The following is an 18715-nucleotide window of genomic DNA, read 5'->3' as shown; positions in this document are numbered from 1 at the left end:
TCCACTCCTCTCTACCATTGTCTCACTGTCCCGGGGAGTTCTACCCATGTTTATTTTAATATATTTTTACAGATTCAGGTGTGATTTCAAGTTGTGTATGTCAGGTGGGGTCCATTTGGTATTTGGGGGAGAGGGACACATAACCAGTTTTCCTGTACAGTTTTTGAAGAGAATTCCTTCCTCTACTTTATATTTTTGGATAATTTGTCATAAATGAACTGTCGAGACTTCTGAGAGTTTACTTCTGAGCCCTGAATTATATTCCACTGGTCTGCACTTCTGATTTTATTCCAGTATCACACATTTTGGGGCAGTATAGCTTTCCAGTATATTTTAAAGTCAGGAAATTTATGCCTTTCATCTTTTATCACAGAATTACTTTGACTCTTCAGGTTTTTGGGTCCCATGCAAATTTTAATAGTGCTTGTTCTATGTCCTTGAATAATGCCAATAGAAATTGATGGCTATTTCATTGAACCTGTGTGATGATTTGGGTAGGATGGCCATGTTAGCATTGCCAATTCTTACAATTCATGGATGTGGAATTGTTTTCATTTCCTTTGTCTTCTTCTGTTTCTTTTAATAAGTGTCACCTAGTTTTCAACAAAGGAGATGAACAAACTTAAACTTACGCATTGATAGTCCCCTGGTGCTCTAATTTTTAAATTACTTTTAGTATTTACTTCTTACTTGGGGTTTCATTTGTTCTTTTTAATTTCTTGAGATGGTAGATTATTGTTTACTTGAGGTTTTTCTTGTTTCCTGATGTGTCTGTATTACTATGAAATTCCTTCTTACCACTGTTTTTGCAGTATCCCATAGATTCTGATAGTTGTGTCTTCATTCTCATCCATTTACAGCAATATTTTTATTTCTTCTTTGACTTACTTTTGATTAAATGGTTGTCCAATAGTATGTTTACTTTTAAGTGTTTGAATTTTCCTGAATTTCTTTTTGTGGTTAATTTCCACTTTTATGGTATTGGTTCTGAAAAGATAGAGTTCAATTCATTGTAATAATTTATAATAAATTATAATTTGTAATAATTTGTAATAAATTACAAAAATTATTAACATAGAGGAATTTATTGCCTTTTTTCTATGAGGATTTGGGAATTTTTTTTTTGTCATTTATCTTTGTTTCTTTGGTTTTCCTTTGTTTTCTCTGCTTGTTCTTTGAAATTGACATTTAATGTAGTGACCACTTCCACTTGCCTGTACTGTTCATTTCTTCTAAGCGTTTTTCCTCTAATAATTTGCTCATACGTAAATTATTTAGTTTACCTGAGAAGTTCTAAGCTTATTTTCCCTTTTAAATTTAAAGCAGGTAGGTAGTCTCAGGTTCATTCTTGGAGTTCCCTTTATTACTCTTCTTTACCCATTTAAAGTTTTTAAAAATATAATATTCTGTTTCTGGCTGAGGTTTCCTTTCCTTTTGTAGAAGACTATTTAGTGTTCCGTGAAGATCTGGATTAAAAGCAATAAATATGTCTAACTGTTGTTTGTCTGTAAATGTCTTTAACTCTTTTAAATCAGAGTCATAACCTTGCAAGAAGGAAGATTCTTGGTAGGAACTTATTTTCATTTTAGACTTTGGATATAAAATGCCATTCTATTTGTCTTGTAGAGTTTCACTTGAGAGATCTGAGATGTCTTATGAGAGGCTCCATTATATGTGAGCCTGCTTTTCTCTTGCTGATTTTAGGAGTCTTTCTCTCTCTTTGGTTCTTGCCATTTTGATGATGGTGCATCTTGGTTTTCATTTGAGGGGTTTTATTTTGCTTGAAACCTTCCTTCCTTCCTTCCTTCCTTCCTTCCTTCCTTCCTTCCTTCCTTCCTTCCTTCCTTCCTTCCTTCCTTCCTTCCTTCCTTCCTTCCTTCCTTCCTTCCTTCCTTCCTTCCTTCCTTCCTTTCTTTCTTTCTTTCTTTCTTTCTTTCTTTCTTTCTTTCTTTCTACACTGCCCCTCATTCCTTCTCCTCCTGTCCCTCATGCTCGTCTTTCCATTCTCAGTCTCTCAGCCTTTATCGCGCCCCAACGGGGGTAGCAACTACACCCAGATCAGGTAGCACAATCAACATATGAAAGTCCTTCCTTCCTCCAAGGGAAGCTCTTCTAAGATAAGACAAAGATCTCCTGCAGCCAGGAGATCCCCTCAAGGGTGAAATACCACCTAAGGATGTGTTCCTCCTTTCCTTGGTCCAACAACCATCTTAGATTTATTTCTAAATAACCTTTCTAGTCAGTTTGTATGGACACAATAAGATATATATATATACAAAGCTTGTAGGGTGGCTCTCCTGGAGACATTTCGCTATAGATCTCAGACTACAGTGCTCAGGCCAAATTAGTCTTTCCTAACCCTAGCAGCATCCTAGTCCAATTGATATTATTTGGATCATGACAGAATTTGTTCATGATCATGCTCTTAACTTATAATTAAGTATTATGGTGGTTCGCCTGGCCCTTTTCGATGCCAGAGTAACTCACAGCTTGCCCTGGGTCCATCCAGTTCCTCACTGGACTTCTGCTTTTGGGGAGCTGGGAACTAAGAGCAACCGAGGCTTAAGTCGAAAAACAGATGATGCCAGAGTAGTTCACAACTTGCTCTGGGTCATTCCAGTTCCTTATCGGACCCCTGCTTTTGGGGAGCTAGGAACTAAGGGCAACTGAGGCTTAAGTTGAGAAAACAGATGCCCAGAAGTCAATATTATTTGAAGTCAATTAACTTTCAAGTTACAAAAGCATAGCATTAACTACGTGGGATAAAGCTGATTGACCAGTTGCGGAAGCAGAGCACAGAGAACAGGTTACAGATAAACACAAAGGAATGGGAGTGCCTCAGGAGCACAGTGATGGGTGTAACCCAATAAACCTAAACTTTCTTCGGTCAGGGAGAAATGACAAAACAATGTTATCCTACCCCCCCTCACCCCCGCTACACACACTCTGTCTTCTTTGTTTTGAGGGCACACCTGGTGGTGTTTAGCTCTGCTCTGCACTCCTGGCTCTGCATTCAGGAGTCACTCCTGGTGGTGCTTGGAGGACCAAATGGGATGTTGGAGATCAAACCTGAATTGATTGTCTCCAGCACCTGAATTCCTTGTTAGTTTTTAAAGAAAATAAAATTTTTAATCGTACTTGGCAGTCCATGAGGGCTCTGGATGGAGATCAGAATGCAAGCTGGCCCCAGTTACTCACACTCACAAATCGAGTTAGTGTATGCTTGGATTGTGTGTGCTTGGATGTACACTCAGGATTTGTGGTCACATGAGAACTACAGAAGCTGCAATGCTGTTGGGATTTTTGCAGTCACATGCTTAGTTTGTCAGATATTTCCCTTGGTTTGGGCAGGCTGTGCAACATGCCAGGGTTCACAATTGTTGATACCTGACAGTGATTCTGGCATCCATGCCAAACAGGCCTGGGTAGCAGCTGGGTTTGACGGTAGATGGGTAGCCAAGAGCATCTGTAGCACCACACAGATCTGTATCATCGTGGATTTGCTTTTACTGGTGGCTGCCAGTCTGCATTGCCAAGGTCAAGCCAACCTGGGAAGCATCTTGTAGTCCCACCCTAAATTTGACCAATCCTCTGCTTCAGCCAGTTGTTTTGTTGTTCAGACAAGGACTAAACAGGGGCACAGCAGTCAAAGGTAAATCTGTTGCTAGCTTTTCTTAATCTTTGTAGAAAATTTCCTTTCTGACCGTAGGCTTTCATTCCACAGATCTGAGTCAGTCAGATGCAAGTAAGGGGGACTTGTGCTGTTTGGTTAGGTGAACGCAGATGTCATTCAGCCCACTGCAGCTATGCTCTCAGCTTGGGTCAGTAGAGTTTGTCTTTGGGTTGGTTCCTGTTCTGAAGGGTTCTGAGCACCTTGCTGACTTGTCAGGGGACTGATGAAACTATAAATATCTTCTGGTTTAGGTCTTACCCCTAGCTCATGTTTTGTAAGCCTAGAGTTTTAAGTATGGGGTGCCAATTTTCAGTTCCCCTATTTTTTGTTTGATTTGGGGCCACACCCAGCACTGCTCAGGGGTTACTTCTGGCTCTGCACACAGTAATCACTCCTGGCAGTGCTTGGAGCGGGGGAGAAGAGGGGGGTGCGGGGGGTAGGGTGAGCATGTGGGATTCTGGGCATCGAAACTGGGTCAACCCTGTGCAAGGCAAGCACCCTACCTACTATACTATCTCTCCAGCCCTACCATCCCTATTTTCCCTCAGAGCCAAGTATGTCTCTGTGCTCTTTATAGTCTATGCACTTCTCCTATAGCCTATCTGGGATCACTCTCCTTAGCTTTCAAGTTGGACTTTTCTATACGTTCCACAGCATGGAATCTCCCAAAGATGGTGGCTGGGTTCTCCAGTGAGTTTTCTTAGCAGGTTCCCATCTTAATTTAGGTGTTTCTTTTTTTTTTTGAGGGGGAGGGCATTAGGTGCGTCGTCAGGGAACACTCAGTGGTGCTCAGGACTTACTCCTGACTTTGTGCTCATGGATTACTCCTGGTGGAATTAGAGGACCATATATACATATATATACATATATGTATATATGTGTATGTGATATATATATATATATATATATATATATATATATATGGGATGCTGGGGATCAAACTCGGTTCAGCTATGTGCATGGCAAGTATCTAATCCACTGTAATATCTCTCTGGTACCTGTATTTAATCTAGTTTTGATGCATTGTTTTGATACCATAAAAATGTTCTCAGATTGCTCCTTTTTTTGTCCCATCTTGGACCTATTCCAACCCACATTAAGAAATACATTTTATATTGTGATGAGTTTTACACACACAGGCATGTACATTCATGCAAGCATATTCAACACATATATCACTGTCACTGTTACTGTCATCCCGTTGCTCATCTATTTGTTCGAGTGGGCACCAGTAACGTCTCTCATTGTGAGACTTATTGTTACTGGTTTTTGGCATATTGAATATGCCATGGGTAGCTTGCCAGGCTCTGCTGTGGGGGCATGATACTCTCAGTAGCTTGCCAGGCTCTCCAAGAGGGGCGGAAGAATCAAACACGGGTCCGCCGCGTGAAAGGTGAACGCCTTACTGCTGTGCTATCGCTCCAGCCCAACACATATATAAAATCCAAATTATATAATTATAATAATAGCACTGTAGCACTGTCGTCCTGTTGTTCATCAATTTGCTCAAGCGGGCACCAGTAACGTCTCCATGGTGAGATTTGTTACTGTTTTGGCATATCGAATATACCACGGGTAGCTTGCCAGTCTTTGCCATGCAGGTGGAATACTCTTGGTGGCTTGCTAGGCTCCCTGAAAGGGACGGAGGAACCAAACCTGGGTAGGCTGCGTGCAAGGCAAATACCCTACCCACTGTGCTATTGCTACAGCTATATAATATATAATTAAAATGTATTATATAATATTCACAGAACTATGAAACTATTTGTTTTTGCACCACATCCAGCAGTGCTCAGGACTTACTCCTAGGTCTTCATTCAGGGACCACTTCTAGAGGGGTTCGGGGGACTATATGAGGTATTTGGGATCAAACCCATGCCAGAAGTGTGCAAGGCAAGTACCCTACCACCGTACTATCTACCCAGTCCCTATGAAAATATTTTAATGTTATCTATTCTACTTTATTAAAAAGTTTATATGCATGCACAAAATTAATTTTATTAGATTATGTTGTTCAGTAGTTTATGATTCAGAACTAAAGAGGGCAATTTTTTGATTGCTAAATAAAGTCTGGAGTAAAAGCATTCAATTTAAAAGATAAGAATGATTGTTTTTAGAAAAGTTTTAGTAGCAATATTTTATTTTATTTTGTGGTAAATAAAAACTTTTGTATACTTCTTATTTTTTCTAGGATGGTTATAGGTTAAGAAAGAATCTCCTAACTGACAACTTCTCTTTTTTTCCTACAGTTCTCATGTGTGACTATAAGTCTAGTAGTACATCATTACCTAAGGATATCACCATTTAGAAGCTTTCAACATCAGCTTAGTTTGTTCTTTTTCATCTGATTCTAAACAGAGGAAACATCTATCTTTCAAGTTACTTTTGTAGCCAAATTAAGCAAATGGCTGGAAGTAACTATGGCAAAAAATTTATGAAATGCCCGAACTGTTCCTCTTCTCAGAAAGATGAACCTTCTGTATGTACCTGTAAATCAGTTCAGCCTCTAGTTTCAGACACGGAAATATCAGAGTCATCAAGCATTAGCAGTGTAGAATTAACAGGCCAAAAAGAGAAAAAAAAAGGAAAAAAAAATTTTAAAGAGAATACTTCTACAACAGATTTGGTAAGTACCAAAAATTTTTTCGCTCAATACAGGTTGGTATTCCATTCTCCAAACTAACCTTCACCCTTGTCCCTTGGTGTTCTTGTCAGCTAGTTTATTACCTCTTGACAATTAAAGGAATATTTCTTTCTTCCGTAAAAATTGATCAATACTATTAATTTTTAAATAATATTTCAACAAATGACCAAATTGTTTTCCTAGGTCATAAATGCATTACAGTATTATCCCAGCTTCATTAAAAAATGGATTATCTCGGTGTTTTATTAAAAAATCTTTAAAAAATTGGTTATACATAAATTAATTACTATTAAAGTTGAATTAAATATGAATTGGGGAAAATTTTCTCCAACTGATAATGTGATTTATGGTTGTTCTTAAATGTAGGGTGCTTTTTTGTTTAAGACATTTCCTACTTATTTAGATGAAAAAGCAATGTATTTTACAAAATCATTCTTCTTCACTTTCAGTCTATGATTAACGAGTTAGGCTTGGTTTGGGTAGATTCACCTTTATAGAAAAGAGGCAGCATGGGAAATTATAATAGATAAAACATGATTTGGGGGATTGGGAGCAGTAAATTAGAGTCTCAGCACCCAGTGTTGTACCTTTTTTCAAATTTCACTGAACTGTTCCTTCCATTTTGTGTTATGGTAGAATCATTGCTATATAGTAATCTCTGAGTAAGTCATTATTATATTCATTTTCATTCAAACAAGATTTTATGACTGTTCAGCCAGTACCTTTTTTAATAGACAACATATTCAAGATGATTGTTATGTTGTGTGTTTTTTCAAAAGTTTATGGAGAAAGCATGAAGTTGACTTTTCTTGTGATAAAAAATATAGCAGCTAAGTTCTGATATATTAGGTTATTATATAGACTTGTCTAGATATAAAAGCTTAGATTAATTCTTAAGGTATCTTTTAGCCCAATGAGCAAATAAATCAATTAAGACTTTGAATTTGAAAAATACAGTAAATCTCCTTATACACCATTAATCTCATGGCATACTTTAGATATTTGTCAGATTAACTAGAGTATTATTTTATCAATAATTATATTATCTTAAATTTAATTTTTTTAATTTATTTTTGCTTACAGGCCTATAGAATCTCAAATATAGAGAAAAAAATGTCTCAACAGTGGAATCGGACCAACATTATAGAAGGAAAAGTTCCTCACACAAGAATAGATAATGGAGCTCTTATTGAGGTAGATAGAAAACATATTGAAGCTATAGGAATTTCAGATTTTTTTCTATGTTAATGGCAAAAATTATTTTTAAAAATGTCTCTGTAGTGAAGAAGGAAAGACAAAAGGAAACTTCTCATTTTCAAAATCTCATATTAATGTCAAAATCTTTGCTAAAGAAAATTCAGATAAGTTATTTTTTGTTTCTAGAGGATTAAATTAATTTTAATTTTAATGAAGAGGATTTCTATTAGATAAAATAAGAATATTTAGGTCTCCATATATCGCCTATTGTTAAGGGCAATCAGTGAGCTGTTTGTAGATCTCTCCAAGATGTGTAGACCAGAAGACCTGAAGGTTAGTCAGTTTCCTTGACAATGTGTAGTATGGCTAGAATTACTTCCTAAATCTCTCATGTTTTTTTTATTGGATTAACAATGATATTTCTTTCAGCATTTTAACTATTATATATAATTGCAAATTAAATATTACAACCGTTTTAGAAATTAAAATGCATTTTAATGATTTGATTAAAGATATCATAAGAATAAATAAAAGAAGAAAGTTATTTAATGTTAAATAATTTTTTAATGTTTTAAGAGATATCTGAAAATTTATTAGAAGTAATAAAACAAATTTCCTGAGAAATCTGACTTGAAAACTTTAACTATCCTCCTTTATTAAAAAATACACACAACCCCAATAAAATAAAATAAAATGTATACAGTTTACTGAGTTTTAGTTTAATCATAAGAACTTCTGTAAATGTAGACATGTTCATTGTGAAAAAAAAGGAGGAAAATATAAATAGAGAAGAAAAATTATGATTCATGTGGGACAGGTTTAAACTTATTTCCTTTATTCTTTTCTTTTTCTATGCAGGTATGTCTTATTGACTTTTTTTTAGTTTATTCAATTATGAAGTATTTTAAATATATTTATATCTATATATCTATATATATGTCTATATATGGGCTAGAGCGATAGCACAGCGGGTAGGGCATTTGACTTGCACACGGCCAACCTGGGTTCAATTCCTCCGCCCCTCTTGGAGAGCCTGGCAAGCTACCGAGAGTATCTCACTCACATGGCAGAGTGGCAAACTACCCGTGTTGTATTTAATATGCCAAAAACAGTAACAGCAAGTGTCACAATGGAGATGTTACTGGTGCCCACTCGAGCAAATTGATGAGCAACGGGATGACAGTGATGCAGTGATGTCTACATATAGATATATATACCGTAAGAAATAATTTTAGGAGCCAGGGAGATAGTACAGTGGTTCCAGCACTTGCCTAGCAAGCTGCTAACCCCATTCGAGTCTCAAGCACCATATATGGTCCTCCAAGCATCCCTGAACACAGAGCCAGGAGTAAGCCTGAAAACCACCAGGTGAAACCCCCAAACAAATAAAAAAAACAAGCAAAAGAAATAACTTAATATGGTTTAAGTGAAGTTTCTGTTTATCCATTAAACTGACTCATTTTAAATAATTCTGAAGGGAAATTGCAATTTCATTCCCACTACATTTTAAAAGGAAATTATAACTACCCAAAATTCTACTACAGGCAATAACTTCTCTTAATTTTTAATAGGAACATCTTTCTAGACATTAATGTGAGCATCCCCTTCACATTTGTACTTTTTGATAATGTGATCATGTCATGTAGGCATTCATACAGCGTACCATTACTGGTTACCATTTTAATAACCTTCTCTTAAAATTATTATAAACAAGAAGTCATTTTCTCCTTTCCTTTCCTATTTATTTATGTTAAGGCAGTTAACTGAAGAAAAATAGTAGTTTATTTAATAAAAGCTAGTTGAACAATTGGGTTTTACTCCACCCATTTCTCATTTTTAAAATTCTCCTTTGACAGTATCGAAATAATGTGTTCACGTGTTGTTCTGTGTATGTAGAGGGAGAAAATGATAGTTTAATTTTTAAAGAATGAAAAATTTTGGAGAAAACATTATAGAGTTATAGAATACTTTTCTGTGTTGAAATGAGCAAACTGAGATTTAATTCACTTTATGTAACATATAGTTGGAATTGCCTACAAATAGAATATAAATACAAAAGTTTGTCTAATTTAATTATCTTAAGCATCTGACTTTGATTTTCTCTATTAAATGGTAGCAGAAAGAGAGGAGGAACCAAAGTACCCAAGTCTGTGTTTTTGACACTGGCAGGGCAGTATCCAAGGACAGACAATGACCTGGGCAGGATATGTCGGTGTCTAACAGTTGCCATTAACAATGTTCAGGACTACTTCTCCAGGGTACAAATCCACATGCCCAGTCTGTTATTTCCCTTAGACATGTATAGACAGAGATGGCTCCTGGCTAGCTTATTGACCAGCATGTTGAATGTATTTATTGATTCATTCTCATATCAATTTCCTCATTCATTTCACATTTGCACCACTGTTCCTTTGAACTGCCATCCTTACATTGCTTGGGTTATAGGGGAAAATTCTCAAATAGTTTTTGCCTTTGTTCCCTCACATGCTAATTTCAAAAGCTACCTTTTTAATAATGTTTTTCCGTATGCTCTGAGTGCTTTAGCCCTGATTCTGGTCCCAATGTCATTTTGCTTTTTCTAAATTTAAGACTTTATGGCTTAAGTAATAATCTTGAGTAGATTAAAAATCCTGAGAAAACAGAAATTACGTTTTATTCATCTTTGTAGTTGCCAAAGTATATACCACAAGGAAGATATAATAAAAGTCTAAATATGTTCAAAGAAATTTTCCTTTTTTCTTCTCTTCTTCCTTTTTTGCCCCACACCTTCCTTTTTTATTTTTTCTAATACACATACTTAAATATTTTCCCCCATGTGATTTCAGACTGGGCTTTTAAAAACACATAAAAAGAATCAGTTGATGTGCTGGAGAGATAGTACAACAGTTATGGCACTTGTTTTAGACCTGGCTGGCTTGCATCCTATTCTTAGTACCCCAGAAGATCCCCCAAGCCTGCTAGGAGTAATTCCTGAGTGCACAGCCAGGAGTAACCCCTGAGCATTGATGGGTGTGACCCCCAAAAAGAGGCAAAAAAGGGAAGTAGTTGTTTTGTTTTTTTAAAAAAAACTCATATAGGTTATTTTTACTTTTTTTTAATTCATTGACATCCAGTGTAAATTTCTAGTATTTTTAAGTTTGTTATATAAATGTAATCATATATATTGCCACATTTTAATATTTTAAGATTTACTAATGGCTATCAGACACCAACAGACTAACACTTATGTGTTTCCCTAGAATATTTGTTTATTGATGGTGACTCATTAAGTGTTCCAGTTACATCAAATTGTAAATTGCAGGGTAATTTCTCTACTTTTTAAAAAAGTCGCAGTGATTTGTAATTTTATGGTATTATTAATGGTACCTTCATGCATGAGGCCTGTTTTATGCAAAAAAAATATCAACATCATACCCTTCACCAGTGTCAAGTGTCAGTTGCCCTCTACCATGTTTCACTGTGTCCCCCACCCCCATCTTATACCCTGATTCCCATGGACAGTGATATGCTTCCTATTAAAGACCAGTTTGCGTTTCTATTGCCTTTGAGTATTTGTGGTTTTCAATGGTTGGTTCAGACTGATGACAATCCACAGAAATCCCTGCTGGCCAGCAAAACATTCTTGCTGCTTAGCCCATGGTAGGCAAGAATCCTGTAGTGAAGAAGAGCAGGACAGTGCTGCCTGCGGGGATGAGTCTAAACAGCAGTTCTGACATTGTTTGCCAGTTTGCAAAATCTTTCTCCTATTTTCATCAGTATGTATGTATAAACATGTTGAAAGTCACTGTTCTAGACAATTTTAGTAGAAAAAGTTGAGCCAAATTGCTTTATAAGCAAGAGTGTAATACTAGTGTTTGAGACCTAATATGTGATGTATTTAAGGAAAGGGAAACAAGGAATCATCACTCCAGTGCAGAGAGAATTAGGCAGAGAAGTCCTTCATGAAGGAGTTAAGATCTGTAAGCTGTCACCATTGTGGATAAATTTTTGAAAGTGCCATTTTAAGCCTATTGATGTGTCACTGTAGCACTGTGATCCCATTGTTCATCGATTTGCTGGAGCAGGCACCAGTCACTAACACTGTCACTGTCATCCCATTGCTCATTGATTTGCTCGAGTGGGCACCAGTAACGTCTTCATTGTGAGACTTGTGACTGTTTTTGTCATATCGAATACACCACGGGTAGCTTGCCAGGCTCTGCCATGCAGGCGGGATACCTTTGGTAGCTTGCCGGGCTCTCCGAGAGGGACAGAGGAATCGAACCCAGGTTGGCCATGTGCAAGACAAATGCCCTACCCACTGTGCTATTGCTCCAGTCTGCCTATTGATGTAACATAAATAAATTTCCCATAGGTTGACAAAATCAAGAGTTTTGTTTTGATAGCATATTTATGCTCACAGAAACCTCATAAAACTTTCAACAAAACAAAAAAAACTTTTAATATTAAACAACTTGTTTTTATTCATTCAGAGTTTTCCCAGTTTATGGTCATGGGCTTGTTACCCTGTAATTTTATGGTGCAAAGCAGTAGCTCATTTTGTACTAGGAGGCCCTTCCTTTGGAGGGTGTATGCATGCAAACCTCACACTTACCTCACTAGGACAATTGAGCCACGCCAGTGAATCTAACCCTTTCTTTGGGATATAGCAGGAAGGTGTGTTCCTGGAGAAAACCAGGCTAACGGGGAAAATCATGCAAGCTCTACACAGGGTGGCCAGGCCAAACTCTAGTCAGCCACGTACAAGGCAAGCACCTTCTATGCCATACTCTCCCCAGTCACCTGAAAAGGGTCTTGGTCTGGATTAGTGTAGGAATGTTAATTCGCTTCTTCGTACTGATTCACATTAAAATTTGTTACATATTTTCTAAAATAATAAGATTAAGCCAAAGAGATTTTCATTTAAAATAATGATGGACAGAGTAATAGCACAACAGATAGGGCATTTGCCCTGTATGTAGCAGATCCAGATTTAGTCCCAGGCATCCCATTTGGTCCCCCAAGCCCACTGAGAGTAGTTCCTGAGTGCAGTCAGTAGTAACCCCTGAGCATAGCTGGATGTGGACCCAAAGGCAAACCAAAACAAAGCCCCCTAAATATAAAATGATTTTTTAATTAATATATGTATAATAATGCTGAACCAGATATAAAATATTTAGGGTCTTATATTTTACCCCAGAGCACAAGATTTCTTCCCTGAGATAGTTAGATATTTGTCAGTGTTTTGTGTTCATCTCACATTTGGCAGAGAAACATAGGAACTTTTTTTTTTTTTTTAAATTCAGGAAATCTATACCTTTGGCAGAACACTGGGGAAAGGGAGCTTTGGACTGGTTGTTGAAGCTACAGACAAGGAAAAAGGAACTAAATGGGCAATTAAAAAAGTGAACAAAGAGAAGGTAAGACACAGCAGCAGCGTGCAGGCACTGGGCGTGGCGGGTGAGGTAGGCAGCACAGCTTCATGCTAAGGACCTGGGCCAACTTCTTGTTCCTAGCTCCTGTCTAGCTTTCTGGGAAGGGATTACCCCTTGAATCTTATAAACCAATGTGGAAAATCAAAGAATAGGATGGAGATAACAAATACCACCAAGTGCAGGTCAAGGTTTCTAGCATGTGTAGATTGTAGGGCTGTAGTGTCTCAACTCGATATACGGCCAGGTTCTCTCTGCTGCTGAATTCTGTACTTTGCTCTTAACCTTGCCTTCTTCTGATTCTCCTATTTTCCTAGTGTTTATTTATTACCCCTTTTAAGTTTACAGTTTGCTCCTCACTAGCTACTATTTTCTTTACTTCTGTCTACTTTAGTCTTCACTGGTTTTCTGGGAGAATGGTCTAGTCTGAATCCCCAAGCTTTACATTAATCATTTCAGTTATTAAAAAATTCTGTGACTGGTAAAAAAGAATGACATGATGGTGCTTTTCTGCTGGATTTATGATAAGGAACACATTTACTTAATGTAGGTCTTTGAAACAACTTATAACTAGATATATATTTTCCTAAAGTATGCTAAAACTACAAATCTTCATTAAAAGAGGGTAGAGAGATAATTTAAAGGACTGGAGTATAAGTTTCCTGTTTGATCCTTGGCACTCCATGGCCCCTCCCACAGTCCCACAGAGTGGGGCCCTAGTGGCCCCCAGCACAACTTCACATGAGCAATCCTGGACTACCACTGAGCACTGAACTTTGAGACCTGCACTGCTGGGCCTACTATAATAGGGTGTGGTTCCTGGGCCCCCTGAACATTGCTTGGGAAGCTCTGCTCATTCCCTCCCTTCTCAGTTGATTCACGCCCAACTCCACACATTTTTTTGGGCCACCCAGCAGTGCTCAGGGCGTAATCCAAGCTCTGTGCTCAGAGATCACTCCTCCTGGGCTTAGGGGATGTAAGGGGATGTGTCCTACCCACATACTATTACTCCAGATTGAAGTTGATTTTTAAAGTCAAGCTACCACAAAGTGATATAATGTATGATTAAGTGTAAAATAAAATCTCATTGCATATTTTTCTCATCTATCTAGTTTGATTTATATACACACACAGAAACCAAAATAAAAGTAAAACTTTTTCCCCCCTATTTCCATTCTTTTCTTCTTCTTCTTCTTCTTCTTCTTTTTTTTTTTTTTTTTGGTTTGGTTTTAGGGTCAGATCTAGTGGTACATGGGAGTTACTTCTAGCTCTACACTTAGGAATTACTCCCAGCAGTGCTCGGGGGACCAAATGAGATGCCAGAGATTGAGTTGATCCCATGCAAGGCAAATGACCTACACACTGTACTACTGCTCTGGCCCCATGATTCTTTATTTTTGATCAAGGTTCTGTGATATGTAATACTGCTAATGATGGTTTTCTATGCAAACAATTCTAAAACCAACATACATCTCCAATGTACCCACCTCCCTCACCTAAGGACCCTTTTAAGCTCCTCACCTGTAATCTTAGTTGTGTAAATCAGTTTGTTTCTGTTGTGTTACCTTTAGTCTTTTGTTGCTACTTTGCTGTATGTCTTTAAGTCTTTTCTTCTGACTGATTTCACTCAATATGGTTTCCTCTAGTTCCATTCATGTTGGTGCAAATTGTGTCTTTTTTTTTTCTTAGAGCTTTATAGTATTCCACTGTATATATATACCACAACTTCCTGGTCCATTCACCTGTAGTTGGGCATTTGGGTTGTTTCAATATCTTGGCTATTGTAAGTGCTATGATGAACATACATGTGCGTATATCCTTTTGAATGAATACTTTTGTGTTTTAGGGATAGATGCCAAGAAGTGGTATTGGTGGCTCTTGTGGGAGTTCTGTTCCTATTTTTTTGAAAGATCTCCATACTGCTTTTCAAGAGGCTGAACCATATGACACTCCCACATGGTCACAGTTCCTTTTTCACCACAACTCCACCAATACTGTTTTCAGACAATGCAGCATTCTCACTGGCATAAGATGATATCTCAATGTTGTTTGCTTTGATTTACATTTCCCTAATCATGAGTAACTATGAGCACTCTTCTGTATGCCTACTGGCCATCTGTATGTCTTCTTTGGGAAAGTGTCTGCTCATCTCTTCACCCCATTTGTGGAAGAAGTTGTGGGATTTTTGTTATTGAGTTTAAGAGTGCTTTACAGATCTTGGGTATCAACCCTTTATCTGAAGTATTGTGTGCAAATATTTTTTCTCATTCAGTTGGATGGCTTTATTATAGCTTGAGTTTCTTTTGCTACTACCTTAGTGTACTGGATTATTTTTTACATTTTCTTCTTTTATTTTGGCATATTATTTCCAAGAGGCTTTGGGCTTTAAAATTTTTTTAGTGGAATCTTTAGGGTTTTCAGTGTAATAGTATCATGCTGCATGTTGTCTGCAAATAGTGTAGTTTGACTTCAAAGTAAATTAAAGGGCTCAAGATACACCAGAATCTATAAAATACATTGAGGAAAATGCTGGTAGAACTCTCCAGGAAACTGACCACAAAGGAGATGATCACAGAAGAAAAAAAAAACCAACAAGAATAAACAAATGTGACTATATCAAATTAAAAAGCTTCTGCACAGCAAAAGAAACTGAGTAATTTCCCCTATACTCTCTTAATATCTTTCTTCCTCTCTTTTTTCTTAGTTTTTTTTCTGTATATTTGAGTGCACCAAATTTTTTTTTTCAGCTTCATCCACACTGCTTTTAAGGCTTATTCCTGCATTCTTAAATTCTGTTACTTCTACTCAGACATTTTATTTCAGTTTTTCCCACCAACCTCTCCAAGTTTATTGATTCTTTGCTCAAATATTGTTTTCCAGGTTGCTGACCATTGATAAGATTGTTGTTCAAAAGGCTTCTTCAGGCAGATTACAGAGGTCCGGTGTCACTGTTGATCCCACTGGGCTTTTGTTGGCTTCTGTTGGCATCTTTGTTATTTTGTTTCAGTGTTATTTATGTGTAGATATTATTCTTGGGATTAGTGCTGAGAGTGGGCAGGTGTGTTAGGCCCCACCTTTTAATGTTTGGGGTGTTGTTTTGCTGTTGTTGTTGTTGTTTTACGTATTGTTGTCATGTGGCTAATTGTGTGTGCAGTTTTAGTTTTGGGGAATAACTGGCTCCACACAAAGTCTGACTGGGGTCAGGATAGGTGGGCCAGCCTGCAGATACCTAGGAAAGATATCTGGAAGAATTTTATCTCCAGGAGTTGCACTGGAGCTCCAAGAACTCCTGAGCTGTCATGTGCAGAGTCCCAAACATTTTGCTTTTTTTTTTCTTTATCTCCTTTGGTTGATATCCCTGGAAGTAGATTTTGTTTTTATTATGCTAAAGTTAAAACATCATCAAGATTTTTAAGGAAATATAAATATATTAAGTTTTTAATATTTTTTGAAGGGCCAGAAAAATAATGTTATAGATAATTTGTAGAAATAGTCGAAGAAATAAGTGTGACTTTTATGTAACTAATAATTGGACAAAGGTGGCTGGAGATGTAATTTAGCAGTAGAGCAGTTACCTTCTTATCTTATATGTGTGAAATCTTAGGTGATCCCCACTACTTAAAAAAATTGGACAACAGCCTTTCTGGAAAACAATATGGACAGTCCTTCAAAAACTAGAAATTGAGCTTCCATATGATCTCACAATACCACTTCTGGGAATATATCCCGAGGGTGCAAAAAAACACAGTAGAAATGACATCTGTACCTATATATTCATTGCAGCACTGTTCACAATAGCCAAAATCTGGAAACAACCCGAGTTCCCTAAAACAGATGACTGGTTAAAGAAACTTTGGTACATCTACACAATGGAATACTATGCAGCTGTTAGGGGAGATGAAGTCATAAAATTTGCTTGTCAATGGATAGACATTGAGAGTATCATGCTAAGTGAAATGAGTCAGAAAGAGAGGGACAGACATAGAGGGACTGCACTCATTTGTGGAGTGTAGGGCAGTATCACATGAGGCTGACACCCAAAGATAGTAGAGACAAGAGCCAGGAGGATTACCCCATAGCTGGAAGACTGTTTCATGAGTGGAGAAGAGAAGGCAGATGGAATAGAGAAGAGATCACTAAGAGAATGATGGCTGGAGGAAACAGTTGAGATGGGAGATGCATGCCGAAAGTAGATAATGGACCAAACATGATGACTTCTCAGTGTCTGTGTTGCAAGCCATAATGCCCAAAAATAGAGAGTATGGGGAATATTGTGTGCTATGGAGGCAGGGGGAGAGTGGGAAATGGGTGGGTATACCCGGGATATTGGTGGTGGGGAATGTGCACTGGTGGAGGGATGGGTGTTTGATCATTGTGAGATTGTAACCCAAACTTGAAAGCTTGTAACTATCTCACGGTAATTCAATAAAATTTAAAAAATAAAATAAAAATATTGGACAAAAGAAAAATATACATCATAAAATCTTACAAAAATAACTTACATGTTAGTTTTCAAAGTTATATATATATATATATTTTGCTCCTTGGGTCATACCCGGCAATACTCAGGGCTGACTCCTGGCTCTGAACTCAGGAATCCTGGCAGTGCTTGGGTGACCATATGGGATGCTGGGAATCGAACCTGGGTCGGCCGCATGCAAGGCAAATGCCCTACCTGCTGTACTGTCACTCCAGCCCCAGAATAAACATTATTGTTTTCTATATGCTGTAATGCTACACCCTGCCCACAATCAGATTATGGTGTACCTTTACATTTATCCCAAGATTCCCTCCTATGCTACCACCAACCAACCCGAGGACCTTTATATCATAGTCCTATGGACCACATCTCAAGATATTTTCCACTGGGAATTGTTCAATCCCTTGCTTTTCCCCCCTTCATCCTGCAAATCAGAGATCATCTGCTTCTTTCTGACACTTCATTTGCATCACTTCCTCCAGTTCCATCCAAGTTGCAGCAAACTTCATGATTTCATCTTTTGTCTGAGCTGAATAGTATTCCTTTTTATATATGTACTATCGTTTCTTTATCCATTCATCTTTTTTTGGTCACTTAAGTTAGAATTTTGCAATTATAAGTAATGTTGCAGTGAACATAGCGTGTATGTTCTTTTGGATTCATGTTTTTGGGGAAGATGTCCAAGAGTGAAATTACAGGGTCAAAGGAAAGGCTCTGTTCTTGATTTTTGATAAATCTCCAAACCGGTTTTTCAAACAGGCTGAACCATTGTACAATCCCGCCAGCAATTAATGAGTTTCTTTTTTGCCATGTTCTTGCCAAAATTTATTGTTGCTAGACTTGCTGATGTAGACCATTGTCTCTGCTGTGAGGTGATACCTCATTGTCAGTGTTTTGTTTATTTGTTTTTGGAGCCCTACGTGGTGGTGCTCGGACTTACTCATGGCTCTGTGCTCAGGGATCACTCCTGGCAGAGTTTTGGTGGGGGGGACTATATGGAGTGCCATCGGTCAAACACAGGTTGGCTACATTCAAGACAAGCACCCTGCCCTCTCTACACTATCTCTGGCCCCTGTATTCTCATCTTAATTTCCATCTCCCTGGTAATCAGTGATGGTGAACATTATTTTACATTCCTGTTGACCTCTTTACGTCATCTTTGAGGAACTGTCTATTCATCAACTCCCCATTTTGTAATTAGGTAAATTTTATTGCTATTGTTGAACTTTGAGAGTGCTTTATGGTTCTTTTTCTGGTGAAAGATGTATGAAATTTTTTTTCTAATCAGGTGGGTGTAATTTTACTTTAGG

General features: G+C 37.6%; 1 protein-coding gene across 1 annotated transcript in view; it reads left to right on the top strand.

Moving 5' to 3' along the window:
• Positions 1 to 18715, top strand: part of STK33 (serine/threonine kinase 33) — a 232261-nt gene that overhangs the window by 124672 nt on the left and 88874 nt on the right. The window contains exons 2-4 of the mRNA XM_055142785.1: positions 5923 to 6299; positions 7401 to 7511; positions 12800 to 12913. Of these exons, the coding sequence (XP_054998760.1) occupies positions 6078 to 6299; positions 7401 to 7511; positions 12800 to 12913 (447 nt within the window). The 5' untranslated portion in view covers positions 5923 to 6077. The remainder of the gene's footprint in view (positions 1 to 5922; positions 6300 to 7400; positions 7512 to 12799; positions 12914 to 18715) is intronic.

Source organism: Sorex araneus, chromosome 6, assembly GCF_027595985.1.
Source record: "Sorex araneus isolate mSorAra2 chromosome 6, mSorAra2.pri, whole genome shotgun sequence".
NCBI lineage: Eukaryota > Metazoa > Chordata > Mammalia > Eulipotyphla > Soricidae > Sorex > Sorex araneus.
Note: the sequence above shows the minus strand (reverse complement) of the source record. Positions and strands in the feature narration are given on the sequence as shown.